This window comes from Saccopteryx bilineata, chromosome 3 (assembly GCF_036850765.1).
Source record: "Saccopteryx bilineata isolate mSacBil1 chromosome 3, mSacBil1_pri_phased_curated, whole genome shotgun sequence".
NCBI classification, from domain to species: Eukaryota; Metazoa; Chordata; class Mammalia; order Chiroptera; family Emballonuridae; genus Saccopteryx; species Saccopteryx bilineata.
In genome coordinates, this window is record NC_089492.1 from 285,256,411 (window position 1) to 285,276,025 (window position 19,615).

The window sequence follows — 19,615 nt, forward strand, 5'->3', positions numbered from 1 at the left end:
GGTGGTAAACCAGCCCACCCCTCCTTGCTGAGCCTGCACAGGCCCAGCGTTGTTCTTCCCCCACCTGCCGAGTTCGGCATCTGTATTTCTCTGCACTGAGCCACCCAGTGCAGGGAAATGAGGTTGCCCCAGGAGGCCAGCCTGCTGTGACCCGCCTCCTAATCTCTTTGGGACCTAGCTGCTCCAACCCTAAAATGGGGAGAGAGAGAAAAAAATATGAAACTCCTACCCAATAAGTCTGGTTAGAGGGCCATGCTGAGGTCCAGGTGGGAGCAGAGACCCTGTCTGCCTTGTTTACTGAGTGGCTCAGAGCCAGCACTCCTTCAGAGGTGTGAGTGAATGAGTGAGACATGGAGGGGGAGATACTAGGCTTGGAGACCCTCCAAATGCCCTGCGCAGACAGACCACACCCTTGGGGGGGGGCGCAGAGAGACGCAAGAGCCAGCTTATTAACCATCACCCCTTTATTAACAGCTGGGAGAGCACATGCAACCCAGGACTACAAAGGTGTCGCCCTCCCCGCCCCCCCCACCCACTGCCCCACTTCACAGAGCAGCCGCAGACCCCCAGGAAAGTTCCAGGGAGTCAGAACACCCAACCACGGAGGGCCCCAGGCCCAGGTGCCCCACATGGTTTTCTCTAAAAATAAAGACCAGTTCCAGCCCTAGGGGCAGGGCCTCAGAGCCTGCAATTCATCACTGCTGGTTATTAACTGGGCCAACGGGACTGCCAACTCACACCTGAATGTAAATGCCCCTGAATCATCCGAATGTCCCTGGCCCAAAAAGTTCTGCATCCTAGAACTGTCTCTCCATTCACGGTGCATAAAAATGTCCCCAGAATGTGTAAAAACTCACATGGCTGGGCCCCACCCCCCAGAGCTTCTGGTTCAGCAAGTGGGGCCCAGGGTCCTGCATCTTCACCCAGCTCCCAGCTGATGCCACACTGCGGGTCCTGAGCACACAGGGAGTAAGGAGGGACTAGGGAGGCTCTTGCACCCAGAAGAGGCCACAGATTCTAAATCACCCGCCCTGACATTACAGAAAGTACACTCCCTGTCCATGGACACCCCTGGTTTTGTAAACTGCTAGTTCCTGCCGGCCCCTCCCCAAGCGCGTGGTGCACATGGACACTCACATATCCCCCTCACAATCTGCCACAAGAATGAAGGTCATCATAGAGATGCTGCTGCCCCTTCCAGCCTGTGCAACCCCGGAGGAGCAGAAAATTTGGTTTGCTTTTGGGCTCCTCCCACCACCTCTCCCAGCAACCATTTATCCTTGCTGTTCTGTTTTATTAACATGTTCCCTGAGGGTTACATGTATCTTCACCATCTCCAGCTGCAAAGGGACTCCCATTCCGCGGAGCTGTGTGCCCACCACTCAACCTTCGATTTCACTGGGTGTGTGGAGCATGGTGTGAAGGGGTCATGGCTTTGCATTCGGACCCTGTCCCAGTTCCTCCAGGAAGTGTGAGTGAAGCTGTCACTTTCCCATGAGGCTTGGCCCTTCTGTCCTCTGACCTTCAGGGCATTCCCGGCAGCCTCGGCAGCCACTCTTAGTGTCACCAGACACATCATGGAAAGGCAGCCCCGTGGGAAGGGTGAGTATCTCTGGGGAATGGCCGTGAGACTCCCAGGAGGAATGCAGGAGGGCACAGGTGACTGTCCCAGCAGCTATTGGTTTCCACCGGGGCCCCTGCTCAGCTCCCTCCACCAGGGTATATTTTTAAAAACTCATGAACTTGTTACCTCAAAGCCACACACGCCAGCAGCTCTGCCCAGAGGCTGTGCCTGCTGCATCCGGCCGAGTCCAGAGCAGTTTTCCAAACCTCTTTGTCCACTGAACCCCTTGTCCTCTTTTCAAATGGAGCATCTCCTGGCCCCAGTGTCCTGGGGGACACACTTTGGGAAAAGAGTCTGAATGGTAACTTAGAAATGATCTTTGAATATCTGATGGATCATTAGCAAAGAACAGAACACCTACAAAAATTATCCTATAAAATAAATTTGCTAACACGGGGTGCTTGTTGTGTGTTCGGCGCTGTTTGAAGCACATTCTAAGGATTTTGCGATTACTGCTCACAATACCCCGATGAAGGGAGAGTTACCATCCTCAGTATACAGATGGAGAAATCAAGGCACAGAGACCTTAAGGAGAAATCAAGGCACAGAGACCTTAAGGATCATTTTTAAGGTCATGAGGGTGGTGAGAGGCAGAGCAGAACTCTGGTCACTAGCTGCACTTCCACAGTCAGTGGGACGAGAGCAGTGCTTGGGTCCAGCTCCACATTAGTCACCTGCAGAGCTTTGCAAACACAGGGAACCTGGACACAACCCAGACCAATTAAACCAGAGCCTTTGCCGGTGCGCCCCGGACATCAGTGCCTTTGAAAGTTCCCCAGATTATTTTAAGGGGCGGCCCAGGCTGAGACTAGTAGACTGGGGTAGGGGTCTGCAAACTGTGGCCTGAGGGGCAGATCCAACCCAGTGCCCGTTTGTATGTAGTCCGGAAGTTTAGAGAGGTTTTCACATTTTTAAATGTGCTTTAGAGCATCTAGAAAAGAACACTAGTTTGTGACATGTGAAAATTATATGAAATTCAAACCTCAGTATCCATGAATAGTTTTACTAGGGCAAAGCCTAAAATATGTATCTGGCTCTTTCTGGTAAAGTTTGCTGAGGCTGGATTAGAGGAAACTGGCTTTTGCACCAGCAGGAGAAACTTAAGATAGACCTAAGGAAGCACTTTCTGGCAGGGAGGTTTGTTAGACACTGAGTGGTTTTGGCATTCCTAACTCCAGAGATAATAGGATTCCACTGCCAATTTCACCCCACCTTGTAGATGCCCCGTGGAGACAGCAATGGCAAACAGACAGCTAGACCCCGAATTTCCACCCACGGAACTCCCCTGGTGGGCAGTGAGAGTTCCGTGGGGCCGTCAGCTTTGTCCCAACCTTCTGTTCTCCGTTGCTAATGTCCAGGGCTATCTACCTGCTGCCCCCCAGACTGATTGTTGGATTTCCCGCCTGTGGCCATATCCTTGGGCCCTCTCACAATCTCTGATCAGCCACCATGTGGGGCACACACAGCAGGCGTTGTCTGCTCTCGAACAGACAAAACCGCTGGCAGATACGGGACTCGGTTCCCAAAGAGCTGGCTTTGATCTCTTTCAGCTTCCCTGGCCCATCCCGCGAGAGTTCCATGCCCATCGAACTTGAATAGGAGACAAGAGCAAGCGTGTTTGGTTTCTGCTAGATGAGTCTGCCTTCCTTGGTGCCAGACCCCTGACCCCAACTGATTTTCCCAGGGGAGTAAACAGCCTTGGCATCCTGTGGGCACGGCCCCTCCCTCCCAGGCTGTCCAGGCCTGCAAGGAATTTGGACGGGTAGGGCTTTTGTCATTTGAGATTTGGTTTGCCCTGGACCAGAAGGTTGGCTAGGTGTGAGATGCCAAGTGGGGGGATTCAGGTGGCCCCTAGAGCCAGCTCTGCATGGACAAACAGTCTGGGTGGGCAACATGGGTAAGGCCTATAGGGGTTAGTTAGCTTCAAGCACCTCAACCTCAGAGGTGCCCCCAACTCCTCAGTGGGCTCTGCGGCAGAAGTGTGGGGTGAGGGTCCTGGCACCGTCTCTGGGAGCCCCGGGAACCACTAAGATGGAGCAAAGTGGGTGCACGTGGGTGACGTGTGGATGTTTTGAGTCCGTGCTTGCATTAGATTCTCAAGGGGCATGAATTTCCAGAGCTAAAGAACCCCTAGGGTGGAAGGTGGCAGAGCAAGTCCAAGGCACGTCCCAGGACTGGGTGAGCAGGGCCACAGGAATCCGAGCAACCCGTCCTACCTCACTCAGCATGCCAGCTCCCAGGGTCAGGGGCCCACCTGCCCAAATCAGGCCTTATCAATAAGCCGGTGCTTAGTGCAGGTTTGCTTTTGTTTTAAAGATGATGCCTATTTGTCCAGGGATATAAAGGAGCAGGTGGTGACTGCAGCTTCACACCAGTGAAAGGGCTCCCGGGGAACACGCCTCTCTCACTGAAGGCTCTGCAGAGCCTGGAATAAGGCCTTAGTTGTGAAGGAGCGAGAACATGGGCTGTGGAACCGGATGACCTCGGGCCAGGTTCTGATCACAGCTCCACATCTATTCCCCAAGATAAGGGTGGGTGCTCTCAGTGAGGTCCCAGGACCAGTGGCATGGGCAGGCCCCCGGAGCTTGTTGGAGAGGCAGAATCGATTGAACGGGGAATCTGCATTTTCACCACTCCCCCTCCCCGCCCCGTCCCCCGGGGATTGGTACACAGGTTAAAGATTGAGGAGCACTGATCTGGGACCCTAGGCAAATTATGTGACTCAGTTGAGCTTCAGTTTCCTCACCTGTAAAATGGTGATAATGCTTACTTACTTTAGAAGGTCATGTGATAACTAAATGGGATAACGTATGCCACGCGTTTAGCACAGTGCCTGATACATAAGAGGTGTCTTGTATTTATCTCTGCCCTTGAATTCCCTGCCAGGGAGTTTCCATTTCTTTTCCGTTCAAAAACCTCTTCATTTTTTTAAACTTGAAGCTGTTGCAGTGCTGCGGTAGGACGGTAGAGGGCACTCTTGACATTGCCATAGCGGAAAATCCGGCGGAGCTGATCCCCTGGGGGTGGTACGGTGCAGATGTACTGCTGCAGGGCTCCTAGGCAGACGCAGTTCCCCAGAGCTCCCCTCCCCCGGCTGAGGGTCCTGGGCTGGAGTCTGTAGCCCCAGACATCTGTCCCCTACTTGCTCTCCCATTGCTAGTTATAAACAAATCGCTGGTTTCTCCAAACCTCCAGCGCTCAGTCCCCAGGCCTGCTGGGAGGTGCCTCAATCTGGGCCACTAGACGTTGATGAAGGATCCCAGGTCACCGTTGACCATCTCAGGCTCCACACAGCGCCCCTTCCTCCGTGTGACCCTGCGGTTCCGGTGGAATTTGGCGTAGCAGCGCAGCCCTGAGCCAAGGGAGACAAGGGGGTCAGGGGTGCACCAGGCCAGTCCCCTCCCCACTCTGCCCCACACAACCCTCTGGGACCCCAGTACCCTCTCACCGCCACCCCCTTCCTTATTCTGCCCTACAACCAACGCATCCTCCACACCACAGCCTGAATATGGAGGAAGGGAAGGGTGACATGGAGCTCAGAGGATATTTAGGTCCAGGAAACTATTTTTCTGTGTGATACTGTAATAGTGAATGAAAGTCACTATGCATTTTTTTTTTCATTTTTCTGAAGCTGGAAACAGGGAGAGACAGTCAGACAGACTCCCGCATGCGCCCGACCGGGATCCACCCGGCACGCCAACCATGGGGCGAAGCTCTGCCCACCAGGGGGCGATGCTCTGCCCATCCTGGGCGTCGCCATGTTGAGACCAGAGCCACTCTAGCGCCTAGGGCAGGGGCCACAGAGCCATCCCCAGCGCCCGGGCCATCTTTGCTCCAATGGAGCCTTGGCTGCGGGAGGGGAAGTGAGAGACAGAGAGGAAAGTGCGGCAGAGGGGTGGAGAAGCAAATGGGCGCTTCTCCTGTGTGCCCTGGCCGGGAATCGAACCCGGGTCCTCCGCACGCTAGGCCGACGCTCTACCGCTGAGCCAACCGGCCAGGGCTATGCATTTGCCAAAAACCACAGAACGTACAACATGATGAGTGAACCCTCACATATACTATGGACACGAGATAGTAATGTATCCAGGTTGGTTTATCAATTGTAAAAAGTGTACCACAGTAACATGAGATAATAGGGAAAACTACAGGAGGAGAACTCCATGTTTTCTTCACAATTTTTCTATCAACCTAAAACCACTTTAAGAGTCTGTTAAAAAGTTTTTAAGGGAATGCAGCTCTGGCTGGATAGCTCAGTTGATTAGAGAATCGTCCCAAAGGGCAGAGGTTGCCAGTTTGATCCCCAGTCAGGGCATATGCAGGAACAGATAGATGTTCCTGTCTCTCTCTCCCGTCCTCTCTCGCTAAAATCAATCAGTCAATCAAGGCCTGTGGTGGCGCAGTGGCTAAAGCATCAACCTGGAACGCTGAGATCGCTGGTTCAAAATCCTGGGCTTGCCTAGGAGTTGATGCTTCCTGCTCCTCCCCCCTCCCCTCTCTCCTCTCTAAAATGAATAAAATCTTTAAAAAAAAATTTCAATCAATCAAGGAATGCAGATTCTGCCCTCCGCTCTAAAACCTCCCCATTGTATTCAAAAAGAAATCCTAACTTCAGTCTTCTCACTTTTCCTCATATATCTAGCTATCTCCTGTCTCAGGACCTTTGCACTTGCTGTTTGTTCTCTCAGCCAGAAATCCCTTCTCCAGGCTTTTTGCTTAGCTGGCTCCGTCATGGTCTTCAGGTCTCAAAGAGACCCTTCCCTGACCGCCCTAACTAAAGAAGCTGTGGTCTTCCTGGTGCACCCACAGGAGTGTTTTCTGGTTGTGTCTCTTTCCACATGCCACAGGTGCCCCCTGAGATACATGGGTAGATATACTTTTCATTTAAGGTCACGTCCTCTTGATAGTGGGGGAAAGAGATGTTAGTGTGACCTGAGCAAATCCCTACATTTCAGGTGAGGAGTGACCAGAGAGACAGAGAGAGAGAGAGAGGACATCGCTACTTTAATATTCAACTATGTCACTGTCAAAAGCATAAAGAGACTGCTGTGAAGTTTGTGGTAGGTGGCCTAGAACTGACACCTGGGTTACTGGGCCTTTAGAATTATGGCCACACAAATGACACTTGGGAGCGGACAGGGGACTCATGAACAGGAACGGTTGGTAGCCACAGAAGCCATTCCATAACCCTCCAGAATTCAGGCTGGCCTTGACTGCTTGGCTTCAGCCCTGAGCCCCATTTTCAGTGTTTTGGGATATCACAGGAATCCTGGTCCTCATGAGGATTCCTGGCACCCCTAGATCCCTCTGGTGTGGCATCTTGGTGACAACCTCCTCCTGGACCATCTTTAATGAGCTGCCCGAACTGTCACTTCCACTCTTCATTCTTTTTTGAGCCTGAGTCTCCAGGGAGGAAGGGAGAGTTTCGATGAAATCAGCCTTTGTGAGGGATCAGCAGAAATGAGCAGATGGAGCTTTATTTGAGACATAGCTTTTGGACTCCTGGAAGTTGTCCCCTCCCACCTGAGGTCCAAGGAGGGAGGAAAGCAAGAAGGTGGGGAGGAAGAGGGGAAGGTGAAGGAAAAGGGAGGAAGAAGGAGGGGGGAAGGAAGGAAGGAAGGAAGGAAGGAAGGAAGGAAGGAAGGAAGGAAGGAAGGAAGGGAAGGAAGGAAAGGAGGGAGGGAGGGAGAAAGGAAAGGGAGGTGAAGGATGGATTCCTGGGGAGAGGGGCTGGTGCCACCATTGAGCATCCAACCGGGAACCAGCTAGGCATGTGCAGCTCAGTAGGGCCAAGTCCCCCTCACTCCGGTAGGCTGGACCTGGCGGCCAGGGACTGAGGTCTGGCCCCACTGCTGTTCTGGGCTACCTAGACTGGAGGGCCTCCTACCTATACCGCCCCTCAGTGTCGTCCTCTGTGGACTGGGGCCCCGACCCTGCACACAGATATCAGAAGGCAGCTTCCCAGCACCTCCCTGCCTCCCAGCTGGTCCTTCCTGTCTTCATTCCTGACCCCCACAGCCCTGCAGCCACAATGAACTTCTTCTTTTTTTTTAATTGATTGAGAGAGAGGCAGGAAGGGAGAGAGATGAGAAGCATCAACTTGTAGTTGCATCACTTGTTGTTCATTGATTGCTTCTCATACATGCCTTGACCGAGAGGCTCAAGCTGAGCCAGTGACCCCTTGCTCAAGCCGGCAACCTTTGGGCTCCAGCCAGTGACCCTGGGATCATGTTGATGATCCCGTGTCCAAGTCAGCAACCCCATGCTCAAGCTGGTGAGCCTGCAATCAAGCCAGATGATCCCACACTCAAACTGGCAACCTTGGGGTTTCAAACCTGGGTCCTCAGTGTCCCAGGTCAATGTTCTATCCACTGCGCCACCACTGTTCAGGCCACATTGAACTTTTAACCCCCACGTCAGACCGTGTCGCTCCCATCTTTATAAACCTTCCTGCAACTTCCAATTACAAATCAAACAAGGCCAACATGGTCCTGTGTGATCATCCCGACCGGCTTCCCCCACCTCCCCGTGGCCACTGGGCGCCAGGCCCGCTCACCCCACCAGCCTCTTTCCTGCCTGAGATCCTTTCTCTTCCCTGCCTCCTGCTTGGGACTCTTCCCCACTCTCCCCTCCCCAATCTTCAGGTGGCTGGTTCCACTGTCCAGGCCTGCCCATCCTGTCTGAAACAACCCAGACTTGCCGTCAGACCTCCAGACTATTTTCTTTACAACCCTACTCTCTAAAGACATCTGATCGATTTATTAGCTTATTGTCTGCTCATCTCACTAGAATGGACTCTGTGGGTGCAGGACTTGCTGGAGCTTTTAGTGGCTGAATCCCCTGTGTCCGGAACAGTCCTAGACACCTAGTAAGTACTCAACAAGTTTTTCTTGACTGAAGGGATGGATAACTGGACCTACGTAGTGTTATTGCTTTCACGACGGATAATTTTTAGAGTAATGTGAGCAAAAATAGGGCAGGTATCTCATGATAGTTCACAGAGGAACCAAGACCAAATCTCCCCACTCGGGAGATAATTGAATACTGAATGATACTGAGTAATTCGTGTTCATTTTCGGTATTTCATTTTTTAAAGTATTTGTCTTTTAGAGCTAGACACTGAAATATTCACAGGTGAAGTATCTCTAAACTCCCAGGCGTTGCTTCAAAATCCTACTGGCATGAGGGATGGGCAGGGGAGAGGTGGCACAGACAGGCAGTGGGTTGGCAATTATGAAGCTGGCTGATGGAAAATAGGGCTTTGCTATTCTGACTCCTAGTCTGATATATGTTTATAATTTTTCAGAATACAAAATTAAAAGTAGCGCCCAACCTGTGGTGGCACAGTGGATAAAGCATTGACCTGGAATGCTGAGGTTGCCAGTTCGAAACCCTGGGCTTGCCTGGTTAAGGCACATATGGGAGTTGATGCTTCCTGTTCCTCCCCCTTCTCTCTCCCTTTCTCTCTAAAAATGAATAAATAAAATCTAAAAAAATTTAAAAAAAATTAAAAGTAGTCCCCTACTTTTCTAGTTGTGTGAGTTCAGACAAGTCTCTTAGCCTCTCTGCCTCAGTTTGCTGATGTGTAAAATGGGGACCATAATAACTGGATGGCTGTGAGGATTAAGGAAACATGAGGATTACAAAGGGTGATGTGAATAAAGTGCCTAGCACAGAGCCCAACATACTTGGGCACACCTGGGCAGGAAGGCACTACTGCTCCCAGTGGGAGCTCAGAGTTAAAGAGATAGCAGGCCAAGTGCATCCTCCCCTGGGATGTGCTGGGAAATTCACCCCCCAGCCCTGTTATCATACTTGGAATGCCTCCCCTGGGATAGAATTCTGGCCTTCTCAGGTTTGATCTTATTTAAAGAGATAGGCTCCTCTCTCCTCCCTTCTCCCAGCTCCAGATCATGGGAGATCATGCCAGCTTGTATTTCAAGAGGCGAGAAAAGCAAATCTGAGAAACTATGCCAAGAATCAGGCCTAAATGAGTTCACAGATTGCGAAGGAATGGAGCAAAGCTGTTCTCACTCACGGCTTCGGCTCCCAAGGGATTCTCCCACCTCCTCCTTCGCTGCAGGCCCCTCGGCCCACCCTCCTCCAGGAAATCGTGTCCCCCACTCAGCGCAGAACCAGCCTCAAGGAGAGAGGGAGGGTTTGTGGTTCTCAGAGCGGGAGGGATCCCCCACACCGGGGGAGCGGGGCTCACCTTCCACACACATGCAGTCGTCGAAGCATTTGTTGTTGAGACCCCGGTTGTGGGGCGTGCAGAGATGCTCCCGCAGGTCACAGCAGGTCCCTGCCAACACGGCAAGCATACGTGGTCAGCCAAACTGAGCAGACCCGCCCCACCGCCCGGCACAAGGCCCCACTGGACAGGAGATCCATCATCTCTGTGGCAGGGCCATGCCCTGGCGGGGTGGGGCCATCTGGTGTGCGAGGCTCCCAGCCGGAACCACTGATGGATGTCACAGTCAAGGCCCCTGCAGGCAGGTGGCAGAGACCCCAGCTGCCCCAGATGGGCAGTTGATTGATCATGGGAGGAGCGGAGGCTGTGTGGGATCACCTCCCAGGGAGAGCGGGTGGGACAGCTGGGGGCCTGCAAGGTGTAGGGTCAGCGTGGAGCTGAGGAGGGGGTGCTCAAGGATCGCCAACACCAACGTCCTCTTTGGACAGATGGGCAAACTGGAGCCCCCTGGGGAGCAGCGAGATCCCCCAAGGTAGGCCCAAGGCCCACCATAGAGCCTGCTCTCGGAGTGACTGTCCAGTTGGCCCAAACTCCAGCCTTTTCTTTCTGCTCAGGGTGAAAACAATGGTTTGAAAAGAAAACAGCCTGTTGGGGAGCTGGTGGTCTGGCGCATACAATGCCAAATGCTGGTCCGGTGGCTGTTTTGTAGCATATTCTGGCCTCTGAATGAACCATGTGGCACCGTGGAGGTGTGTTACTAGGATCTTCCCCCGGATGGCATTTGCTGTCCAGCAGTGAGGAGAGCAGTTAGCTGTTAGCACCTTCAAGATGTCATACTGGGCCCAGGTCACGCTGTCCCTTGAGCAGCCCCAGCCCATGACTGGCATGGAGAGGGTACCAGGCCGGGCCATTTCCGCCCACAGGGGTCCTGCTCTAGCAGTCGATCTTTGCTCTGGATTGCCCCCATGCCTGGAGGAGACTGCATCCCAGGTGTCCTGTCCATTTGTGCTCCTCCCCCTTTCTCCATTCACAGGCCTTACCCCCCATACCCCGTACCCCCCCTAACCTCCTACACAACTGACTCCACATTACTATATGCTCCCTGGAGGTTCCAGTTGACTTAACTAGGACCAACACCTTAGGGCATCATCAAAGCATCAGGCCCCTTGCTTTAAAAAAAAAATTACTTATTAATTTTAGAGAGAGAGGAAATGAGAGAGAGAGAAATACTGATTTGTTGTTTCACTTATTTATGCCTTCATTGGTTGTTTCCTGTATGTGCCCTGACCAGGGATCGAACCCACAACCTTGGCATATTGAGGCAACTCCAGGCTCCTTTCTTTTAGACTGTCTTGATGGGCACAGCTGCTAAACAGGTGAGGATGTCATCAAAACATCTGCAAGAAAAGCCTAGCAGTGTCATGATGTGCCACGGGCAGAATTAAGCCCGACCAGATTTTAGAAGGAAGTCGGGAGAGGGGTCACGCTGACTTAAGGCAGCACGTGGGGCAGTGGCTCAGCAGGCAGACTCAGGTGTGAGCCACCTCTTAGCTGTGTCACCTTGGGTGAGACACTTAGCCCCTCCAGGGCTCAGTTTCCTTGCCTGAAAACTGGGGATGACAGGGTCCTTTTCTCTAGGTTGCGATGAGGATTAAATAAAATGTGACAGCAACTCTCAGTAACATGATAGCTGGAGTTGTTACTACTAATTATCCCCTAGAGCAGTGATCCCCAATCTTTTTTGGGCCACGGACTGGTTTAATGTCAGAAAAAATATTTTCATGGACTGGCCTTTAGGGTGGGACGGATAAACGTATCACGTGACCGAGACAAGCTTCAAGAGTGAGTCTTAGACGGATGTAACAGAGGGAATCTGGTCATTTTTTAAAAATAAAACATTGTTCAGACTTAAATATAAATAAAACAGAAATAATGTAAGTTATTTATTTTTTCTCTGTGGACTGGTACCAAATGGCCCACGGACCAGGTACCGGTCCGTGGCTCGGGGGTTGGGGACCACTGCCCTAGGGGGTTATGCACCCAAAGGCCCTCCTCATTAGCCCCTCCCCCCAAGGTCCCCAGCACCCAGCCTAGTGCCTTGAACATGATGCTGGTCTGGTACCTGGCAAGCAGTCTTGGTGATGGTCGCATGGCTCCCCTTCGGCTGGTGACGTTTCATTGCCATCGCTAAAGAGTTTCCCCCGGGTTTTGTCTGGGGACAAGAAGAAGACCTGCCGTCATAAGTTGCAGAGCAGAGCAGAGATTGAGCACACAAGTGCCAGTATCAGAGAGGTCATACCACCATGCCCACAGCATGGCCTGGACACGCTGCCTCCAGTAATCTCCTTTCTAAAACGGGTCAACAGCCTGACCTGTGGTGGCGCAGTGGAAAAAGTGTCAACCTGGAAATGCTGAGGTCACCGGTTCAAAACCCTGGGCTTGCCTGGTCAAGGCACATATGGGAGTTGATGCTTCCTGCTCCTCCCCCCTTCTCTCTCTCTCTGTCTCTCTCTCTCCCTCTCTCTCCTATCTAAAAAAACAAACAAAAACAAAACAAAACAAAACAAAAAACGGGTCAACAGCAGCATGGACCTAACATTTGTTGTTGTTTTTTTTCAGAGTAAAATGAGTTGATACACAGAAAGCGCTTGGCATGTGGTAAGTACTTGATAGTGGTCTTTCTATTTGGGGTGTCCGTTCCAGTGTGGACTTCATACTCCACCCATCCCCCACTTGGGACATCTGCAGGTCATGCTGGTAGCGGGGAAGGGCAGGGAGACCACGCATGCGGGGGCGGGTAAGTGGAGGTACCTTTTCTTTTTGCAGAGGGCCAGACCTCAGGTTTTAAGTCTTCGTAATCAGTCCAGTCGAACAAGGCCATGTCCAGCGTGGGCAGCACCTCCCCGTCAGGCCTGGACTGAACCTGCAGGAAGGATGTGGGCGGGGAAGAGGGAAGCAAAAATATGGGGGCCCCAGGGCCGGAGAGCAAAGGAGGGGCTCCACAGAGGCCAGCTCGTCCTTGGCTAGCTTCCCAGCCCGGGGCATCTATGCAGTCACCTGAGGTTTCTGCTCTAGCTGTCACCTGGGTACTCGCCTCACTTTACATCCAGGCAGAATGGTGCCTGCAGGGAACCCGTCAGATGGAGCCATCCATCATACCCTCTGAGGGTGGGGCTGGGAAGGCAGTCACGCCTGCTCAGGGTCGCTATCTCCATGCAGAGGCAGTTGGATGAAGCCAGCCGCTCACATCCCTGCCCATTCTTCCCCCTGCAGAAGTCAGCAGCTCTCCATGGAGCTGTTGAGACCATGATCACGGCTCTGTTCCACTCGCAGACAGCCCCAGGCCAGCTGTGTCGGCACTGGATCTGCCCATAGTAGGACATAGGCAATAATAGCACCTTCCCGGGCAAGGTGCTCAATGCAGGGACTTCAGGAAGCTCACAACGGTGGAGACAACCCTGTGTTCTTTGGGGATGGTCCATTGCTTTTATCAGAATCTCAGGGGACCCAAAAAAGAGAATTAAGAAAGATCTACTGCTAAAATTGAAAAGTTATTTCCTTCCATCTATATTTTATTCATCATTTTAAATGACATAATTTTTAAAAGTATTTCCAAGCTACAGAACAGGTGCAATGATGCACATCTTGTTATTTGCAAGAATGATGCAATGAACTCCCATGTTCCCTTCTTCTGGACCTGCCAGGGGTCGCAGACTGGCCACACGTGCTTGCCTGCGCGCTCTCCATACGCCTGTCTCAAAGGTTTGAAGCAGATGCTAAGTGTTAACTAATGCTTATCAATTCTGGCTTGTGGGGACGTGGTTTTTTACAGTCTCATTATTCTCTGAACTTTTTGGTATGTATAAAATTCTTTGCCCAGAGCCTTGTTCTTCTCAATGTAGAGACCAGTGTCCTGAGTGGGCACTGGCTTCCTTGGCTGTCCCTAGACTGAGCCCCCAGGACCACTTTCTCCTGGACAGTGGCAGCCCTTTCAGAATGGAGTGCCCACTGGGCTGTAGCTGGTCTGGATGGGCATCAGGAGACTTGGTTTCCAGCTAGCTAGTGCCGGTGGCCTCCACCAATTCCCTCCCACCCCTGTTCCTCAGTCTCCCTAAATGTACTAAGAGGAGTTTGTATAATGTGGTCTCAAGGACTCTTCTGGCCCCAAGGCCCTTACCTGGGACCACAGGGACGTAACAGGCAGGATCAGGGACTCCTCCGTGGCAGGTGCTGCCTCAAAGGTGGTTAGGTAGAGTATGGTAGGGGCTAGGCTGGTGGAGGATTCCTCCATTGCGGCATCTGGGGCGAGGTCTTCGGAGAGCTCCACCTTCTTCATTAGGGAGCTGGGCCCTCGGACCAAGGCTCGGCCTGAGACAAGGAGTGGGAAATACGGGTCCTTTATCTGCTTGCCACCCTGCATCAGCCCAGAACCCACATTTCCTGCTGCAAACAAGGGGGCGGCAGGCATCCCGTGACAAGCCCGACAAGCAGTTGGCTCAGCGAACATCTCTGCTGCCCACTCTCCGGGGGAGGTGGAAACCAGGGACTGGGGGTGGGGGAATTGTCTTAGATAAACTCAGTGTTGCCTGAGGATTCTCAATCTAAAGCAACATTCCAGCAAGTCCAAGTCTGGGTTGGCTGGGTGCAGCCAAGGGTGTAAGCACAACAAGTGGGAACTAATAGGATTAGCTATGGAAGGCTTCCTGGAGGAAGTACAGTTTGAGTATGGGAGCAACAGGATGAGGCCGCAGGGGGAGAAGACTTTGAGAAGTGAGAGCTGAAACTTATCAAACACAAGCAGGTGCTTGCTGTGTGGTGATAATTGTCCCCCTGCGTGCTGAATACCTGCGGTGGGGGAGGACCCTGTTGTGCACCTGATGCTGCTTTACAACCACTGTTTCATGAGCTCTGCAGGAGCTGTGGGAGGAAGTACTCTTTCAGCCTCATTCAGGGGACTGGGGGACTGAAGCACAGAGAGGTTAAGAGACTTGCCTGAAGGCACATAGCTGGTAAGTATTGAAGTCTGAACTTGAACCCAGCTCCACCTAAGTGTAATGTAAAATCGATACTTTTAACCACCAGTGCCACCTTCTAAGACACATGGGCATGAGGTAGGGTGAGTGTGACTAGACAGAGTTGGGGTGGTTGGGAACGAAGGGGCTTCAACAGGAGCTGGATGGCCCAGGCTACTCCTTGCCCCTTTTTCTCAGGCAAGATCTGTCTTTAAGGTTGGTTGGGTCAGTTGGGATCACTCCACTCTCCAGAAATGAGTCCCAGAGTAGAAAGGCCACTTAGGGACCACCAGATCTTCTGCATTCATTTTCCAGCTGGTCAGCAGGGCTGGGCCTGGCCTCTAGCCCTCTGACTTGCAGGTGGGTTTGGGGGTCCCAGTAGGCCTGGCAGGGAGGCAAGCCCCAGCTGTTTGCAGCAGAAGGTGGGCCTGAGACTTCACCACCCCCACCTCCTCCAGAACCCCTGCCCCATTCATGACTGCAGCACTAGACCTGCCCCTAGAGGCAGTCTTGTCACATGAAGACTTGGAAGCCGAGGTTGCAGGTGTAAGCTGGAGGCCAGGTGGACTGGGGAGGAGCCAGCGGGAGAGGAGCCAGCTGGGCGGAGCCACTGGGAAATGTCTGTTCAGAGACCGAATGCGCAGAGGGGAGGGGGTGGCGGGATGCTCCCAGTGGGCAATCAGATGCTCATAGGGAGTTGGGAATGTGGAGGAAACTTAAAGGAAGGTGAGGATGGCTGGGGAGTGGGGAGCACCGCATGAAACAAACAAGGATGTGACACCTCTTCTGGGACATCTGTAGCCAGGTTGCAGGACACTGATTCAGCACCAAGAGAAAGCTGAGAATTAATTCGGAACAACTGCTCATCATCCCTGCCACTTGTCAGGCACCATTCTAAGCACTCTGCATATCAAGTCCTCTCTGAATCTACACTGAGGGTAGATGGGGCCGTTAGCTTCATTTTGCAGAGGAAGAAACAGAGGCACAGAGGTGACTTGCCCAGGGCTATGCAGCTAGCTAGTAAACAGTGGAGCTAGGATCTGGACTTGGGCAGATCTGGCCTCAGAGTCTAAGCTCTTAGCCCCTGCTCGATGCTTCAGAGTTGTTTAAGTGATGTCCTTGGAGGGCATTGAACTGGTCCATCTCTACTCAGTAGGACAGATTTAGGTCAGATACAAAGTGGAACTTCCCGAGTTAGGAAGATCCTCTATTGATAAGACTAAGTTCCTACTGCCACAAGTCCCTCTCCTCCACCCATGCTCCAGCCCCAGGCCTCTGCCAGCCTCCTCCCCTTACCACATCCCTCTGACTTTAGTGAGACCCCCTCCCCTCCTCTGGGTGTCCACTGCCTGCCTCCTTTGGGGCTGCCGGATGTCTTCTCAGGGATTCACACCGTTGACACTCCCTCCAGGCCTGCTCCTGCTCCTGAAGTCCCCTTGGCCGTTTGGGTTTGAGCCCTCTCCCCTCCCTTACCCCGCCCCTCCCTTCCATCGTAGGACCCTAGCCATCCCAGACCTCCAGCTACCTCTGTGCAGTTTCAACCTCTCCCTGCGTCTCTTGTGCTCCCTGCCACGTTTCTTCATCCTCTCTGATCCTGGAGACCGGTTCTCCTTCTCAGGGTAGGGCAATGCCAGCCCCAGGAGCAAATTCTTGTCCTGCAGCAGGCCTGCAGGACTTTGCCCCGGCAGCAGCTCCCCTGCCCCTGGAAGCCTGGAGGCCTGCCTGGTAGAGGTGACCACAGCTCCATCCTGGGCCCAGCCAGGCATTCCTGGGCCCCGCTCCTTCTTGCCCAGACCCCGCCGGCGGTGGTGGCTCGCCTGAGGTGTCCATAGTGCTGGGCCTGGGAGGTTGATGTGATTTTCAGGGAGGTGTCGAGCAGGGGTTCCAGGTCCCAGGGAGCTGGCCAGACTGAGCTCCAGAAGCACCAGGAAGGCAAGGAACAGCATGGGGGCAATGTGGGTGGTGGGTCCAGCCATGGGCTCCTCCCTGCAAGAAAAGCAGCATGTGAGGGGCCAGCTGGGCAGCCCTCCTCCACTTCCCCCCTCCCAAATTCTCTCCTTACATCACTACAGCCCCGTGTTTCTCAACAGGAGTAGAGAGGGACTTGTCCCCTAGAGGGCATTTGGCAAATTCTACAGCAGGGGTCCCCAAACTATGGCCTGCAGGCCGCATGCGGCCCCCTGAGGCCATTTATCTGGCCCCCACCACACTTCCAGAAGGGGCACCTCTTTCATTGGTGGTCAGTGAGAGGAGCATAGTCCCCATTGAAATACTGGTCAGTTTGTTGATTTAAATTTACTTGTTCTTTATTTTAAATATTGTATTTGTTCCCGTTTTGTTTTTTTACTTTAAAATAAGATATGTGCAGTGTGCATAGGGATTTGTTCATAGTTTTTTTTATAGTCCGGCCCTCCAATGGTCTGAGTAACAGTGAACTGGCCCCCTGTGTAAAAAGTTTGGGGACCCCTGTTCTACAGACAGTTTTGGGTGTCAGAACTGGACAGTGCTACTGACTCTTCTGGGTGGGGGCCAGAAACGCTGTCACACACCCTACAGTGCTCAGGACAGTTCCCCATGACAGACTCTCCGGCCCAAGGACCACAATGCTGAGGCTGAGAAGACCCGGTGTACATAGCTTAAGCGGTGTCCGGGCTCTAGACTAGACTAGAATTCTCTTCTCTGCGGCCCTTTGTGAAGTGCCTGGAAGGCGCTCAGAATTCCGCCTCCAGTTCCCGGGACTCGACTCAAAGCCTAAATGCAAACAAACGGAATCATAGCATTTGAGCACGTGCCAAGCCTCCGGCAGGAAGTGTGTTTAGTGCTTTGTGTGAGTTTGTGTCACTTTGTCCTTTCAACCATGCTCTGCTGCTGCTTCTACGATTTTTCTGAAGTGGAGGTTAAGGCTCAGAGAGGTGAAGTCACAGCAAAGAAATGTCATTTATGGACTTCTTATGCCTGTGCTTGGAACCAGCACACGGCTATCCCTGGACCTCCTGGTTCTGTCATTGTCCCTTTGTTCCTCCTCTGTCTAGGGAAGTTCTGACGCGGCACTGTCCCTGCTGGCCTGAGGGGTTCTGGTGGTGTGACTCTGAACCCTGCAGGGCGAAGTGAGCTGACAGCCCCCCATTCCCCACTGGAAGTGGGGCCTCCGCAGGAGACCCTCTGCTCTCCCCCACACCGGGGGAAGAATCAGGCCCCTGGGAGTTCCAGAGGGCCTTGCAGCGCAGGCTTGTGAGGCCTGTGGCTGGGGACAGTGTAGGTATCTGCTGGGCTCTGAAGACCACCCCCTATGGCCCCTGCCCCACAGCACCCCCGCCTGCACCGTTCTCACTGCATCTGGACAAGCTTGGCATCAGGTTAGCCAGGCTGACTGAGTTGTTGTGGCCTCCAGGGGCCCCCTGAGCATTCTGTTAGACTCACACAGGTGCGCATGCCTGTTTTCTAGTGATTTGTGGCCATGTCAGTGCTTGCATGTCTCTCTCCAGCCCCCTCAGTTTCTGCAGCCCCTCACCGGCCCCGACCCCCCGGCTCACCTTTAGCCAACCCTTCCTGGGGGGGGGGTGTCTTTCAATGGGTGGGGAGGGCAGGTGGGACAGGGAGGCAGGGGCAGGACCAGGCTGACCCATTCAGAGAGGGCTGGGGGGCTGGAGAGAGGGAAACAGCTCCTCCCTGCTCACTGGGCCACACGCTGCCCTTCACCCTGCTCTCCCTTCTCCCAGGCCTGGCCTGGCCTGGCGTATCCCGGTTCCCTGGGAGGCTGGGGCCAGGGCCTCCTCTGCCCTCTGCTCTGCTCTGCTCTTCCTAGGACCATGGGAAGAGAAAGAGGCTGTCCCATCACTTCTCATCTCATCCCCTCCCTGGAGCCACCTGCGTATCCTAGGCGAGCCTTGGAGAGCTGCGTGGGACTCTGGGATGGGCTTGTTGTGACAACCCCCATTTCATCCCACAGCCTTCTGTCCTAAGACTATGAACTCAGAAGCCCTGGCCTGATTTCCTGTCCACCTGGCAGGGAACAGGAGCTTCTGCCCCCTCAGCCTCACGTACGAGGGTCCTGAGGTTGAGGCTCAGGCAGGTGAGCAGCTGGACTGGAGGAGGGGGTCCATTTTAAGGGGCTGTCAGTCAAGGATTGTTCCCCTACCAGGGACCCCTGGCGCCCTCTTTTCAGGACTGAGGCAGGTGCACACTAATCTGCATGCTGGCATTTAGCAGACTTCACCCTCTGCTCCCCAGACTGAGAAATGCTCTGAGTCTCTGTAGATGCAGTCTCTGACCCAGTCCTGCCCTTCTGTTTGGCAGGGACACCGACAGCCTGGGGGAAGCCACAGAGTGCCCGCATCAACAGGGAATCTTTAAGGTGTTGGCCAATGAATAGATTCTCCATCCTGGAGTGGGGAGAAGCAAGGAAGGACGCCCAAACACTGGATGCAAGAGTCCAGATGGGGCTGGGCAGAGGGTGAGGGCTAGGCAGACTCATGGGTGTGCACAGGCAGCTTGCTGTCCCTGCGATACACACAAGCCAGCCTCTGAGCTCAGTGACCAGCCTGGGGACTGGTCTGAGAAGAGAAGGTGTTCCCTGCAGAGCCAGGAGATGAAGCCCAGCCCCATACGCCCCTGCATAATGACCCCACCTGTACTTGTCATCTCTCTCTCTCCTACTGAAGTCCTTTTGCTAAGACCCTACAGCGGATCCATTCATTGTACCCAGGAATCCCAATTTCAGGCCCATCTTTCTTCCCTTCTGCCCTCTGTACCTGTTGAATCATGCATGCAGCCCACCTGGGGCAGAGGAGA

General features: G+C 53.4%; 1 protein-coding gene across 2 annotated transcripts in view; it reads right to left on the bottom strand.

Annotated features, from left to right (window-relative positions):
* Nucleotides 1-4,447: 4,447 nt before the first annotated feature.
* The window catches only part of DRAXIN (dorsal inhibitory axon guidance protein), a 31,146-nt gene continuing 15,978 nt past the window's right edge, over nt 4,448-19,615 (bottom strand). For both annotated transcript variants that reach the window (XM_066270431.1, XM_066270432.1), the window contains exons 2-7: nt 16,350-16,810; nt 13,990-14,180; nt 12,624-12,735; nt 11,935-12,024; nt 9,834-9,923; nt 4,448-4,976 (exon numbers count right to left, since the gene is read on the bottom strand). In XM_066270431.1, the coding sequence (XP_066126528.1) occupies nt 4,864-4,976; nt 9,834-9,923; nt 11,935-12,024; nt 12,624-12,735; nt 13,990-14,180; nt 16,350-16,810 (1,057 nt within the window). In that variant the 3' untranslated portion in view covers nt 4,448-4,863. The remainder of the gene's footprint in view (nt 4,977-9,833; nt 9,924-11,934; nt 12,025-12,623; nt 12,736-13,989; nt 14,181-16,349; nt 16,811-19,615) is intronic.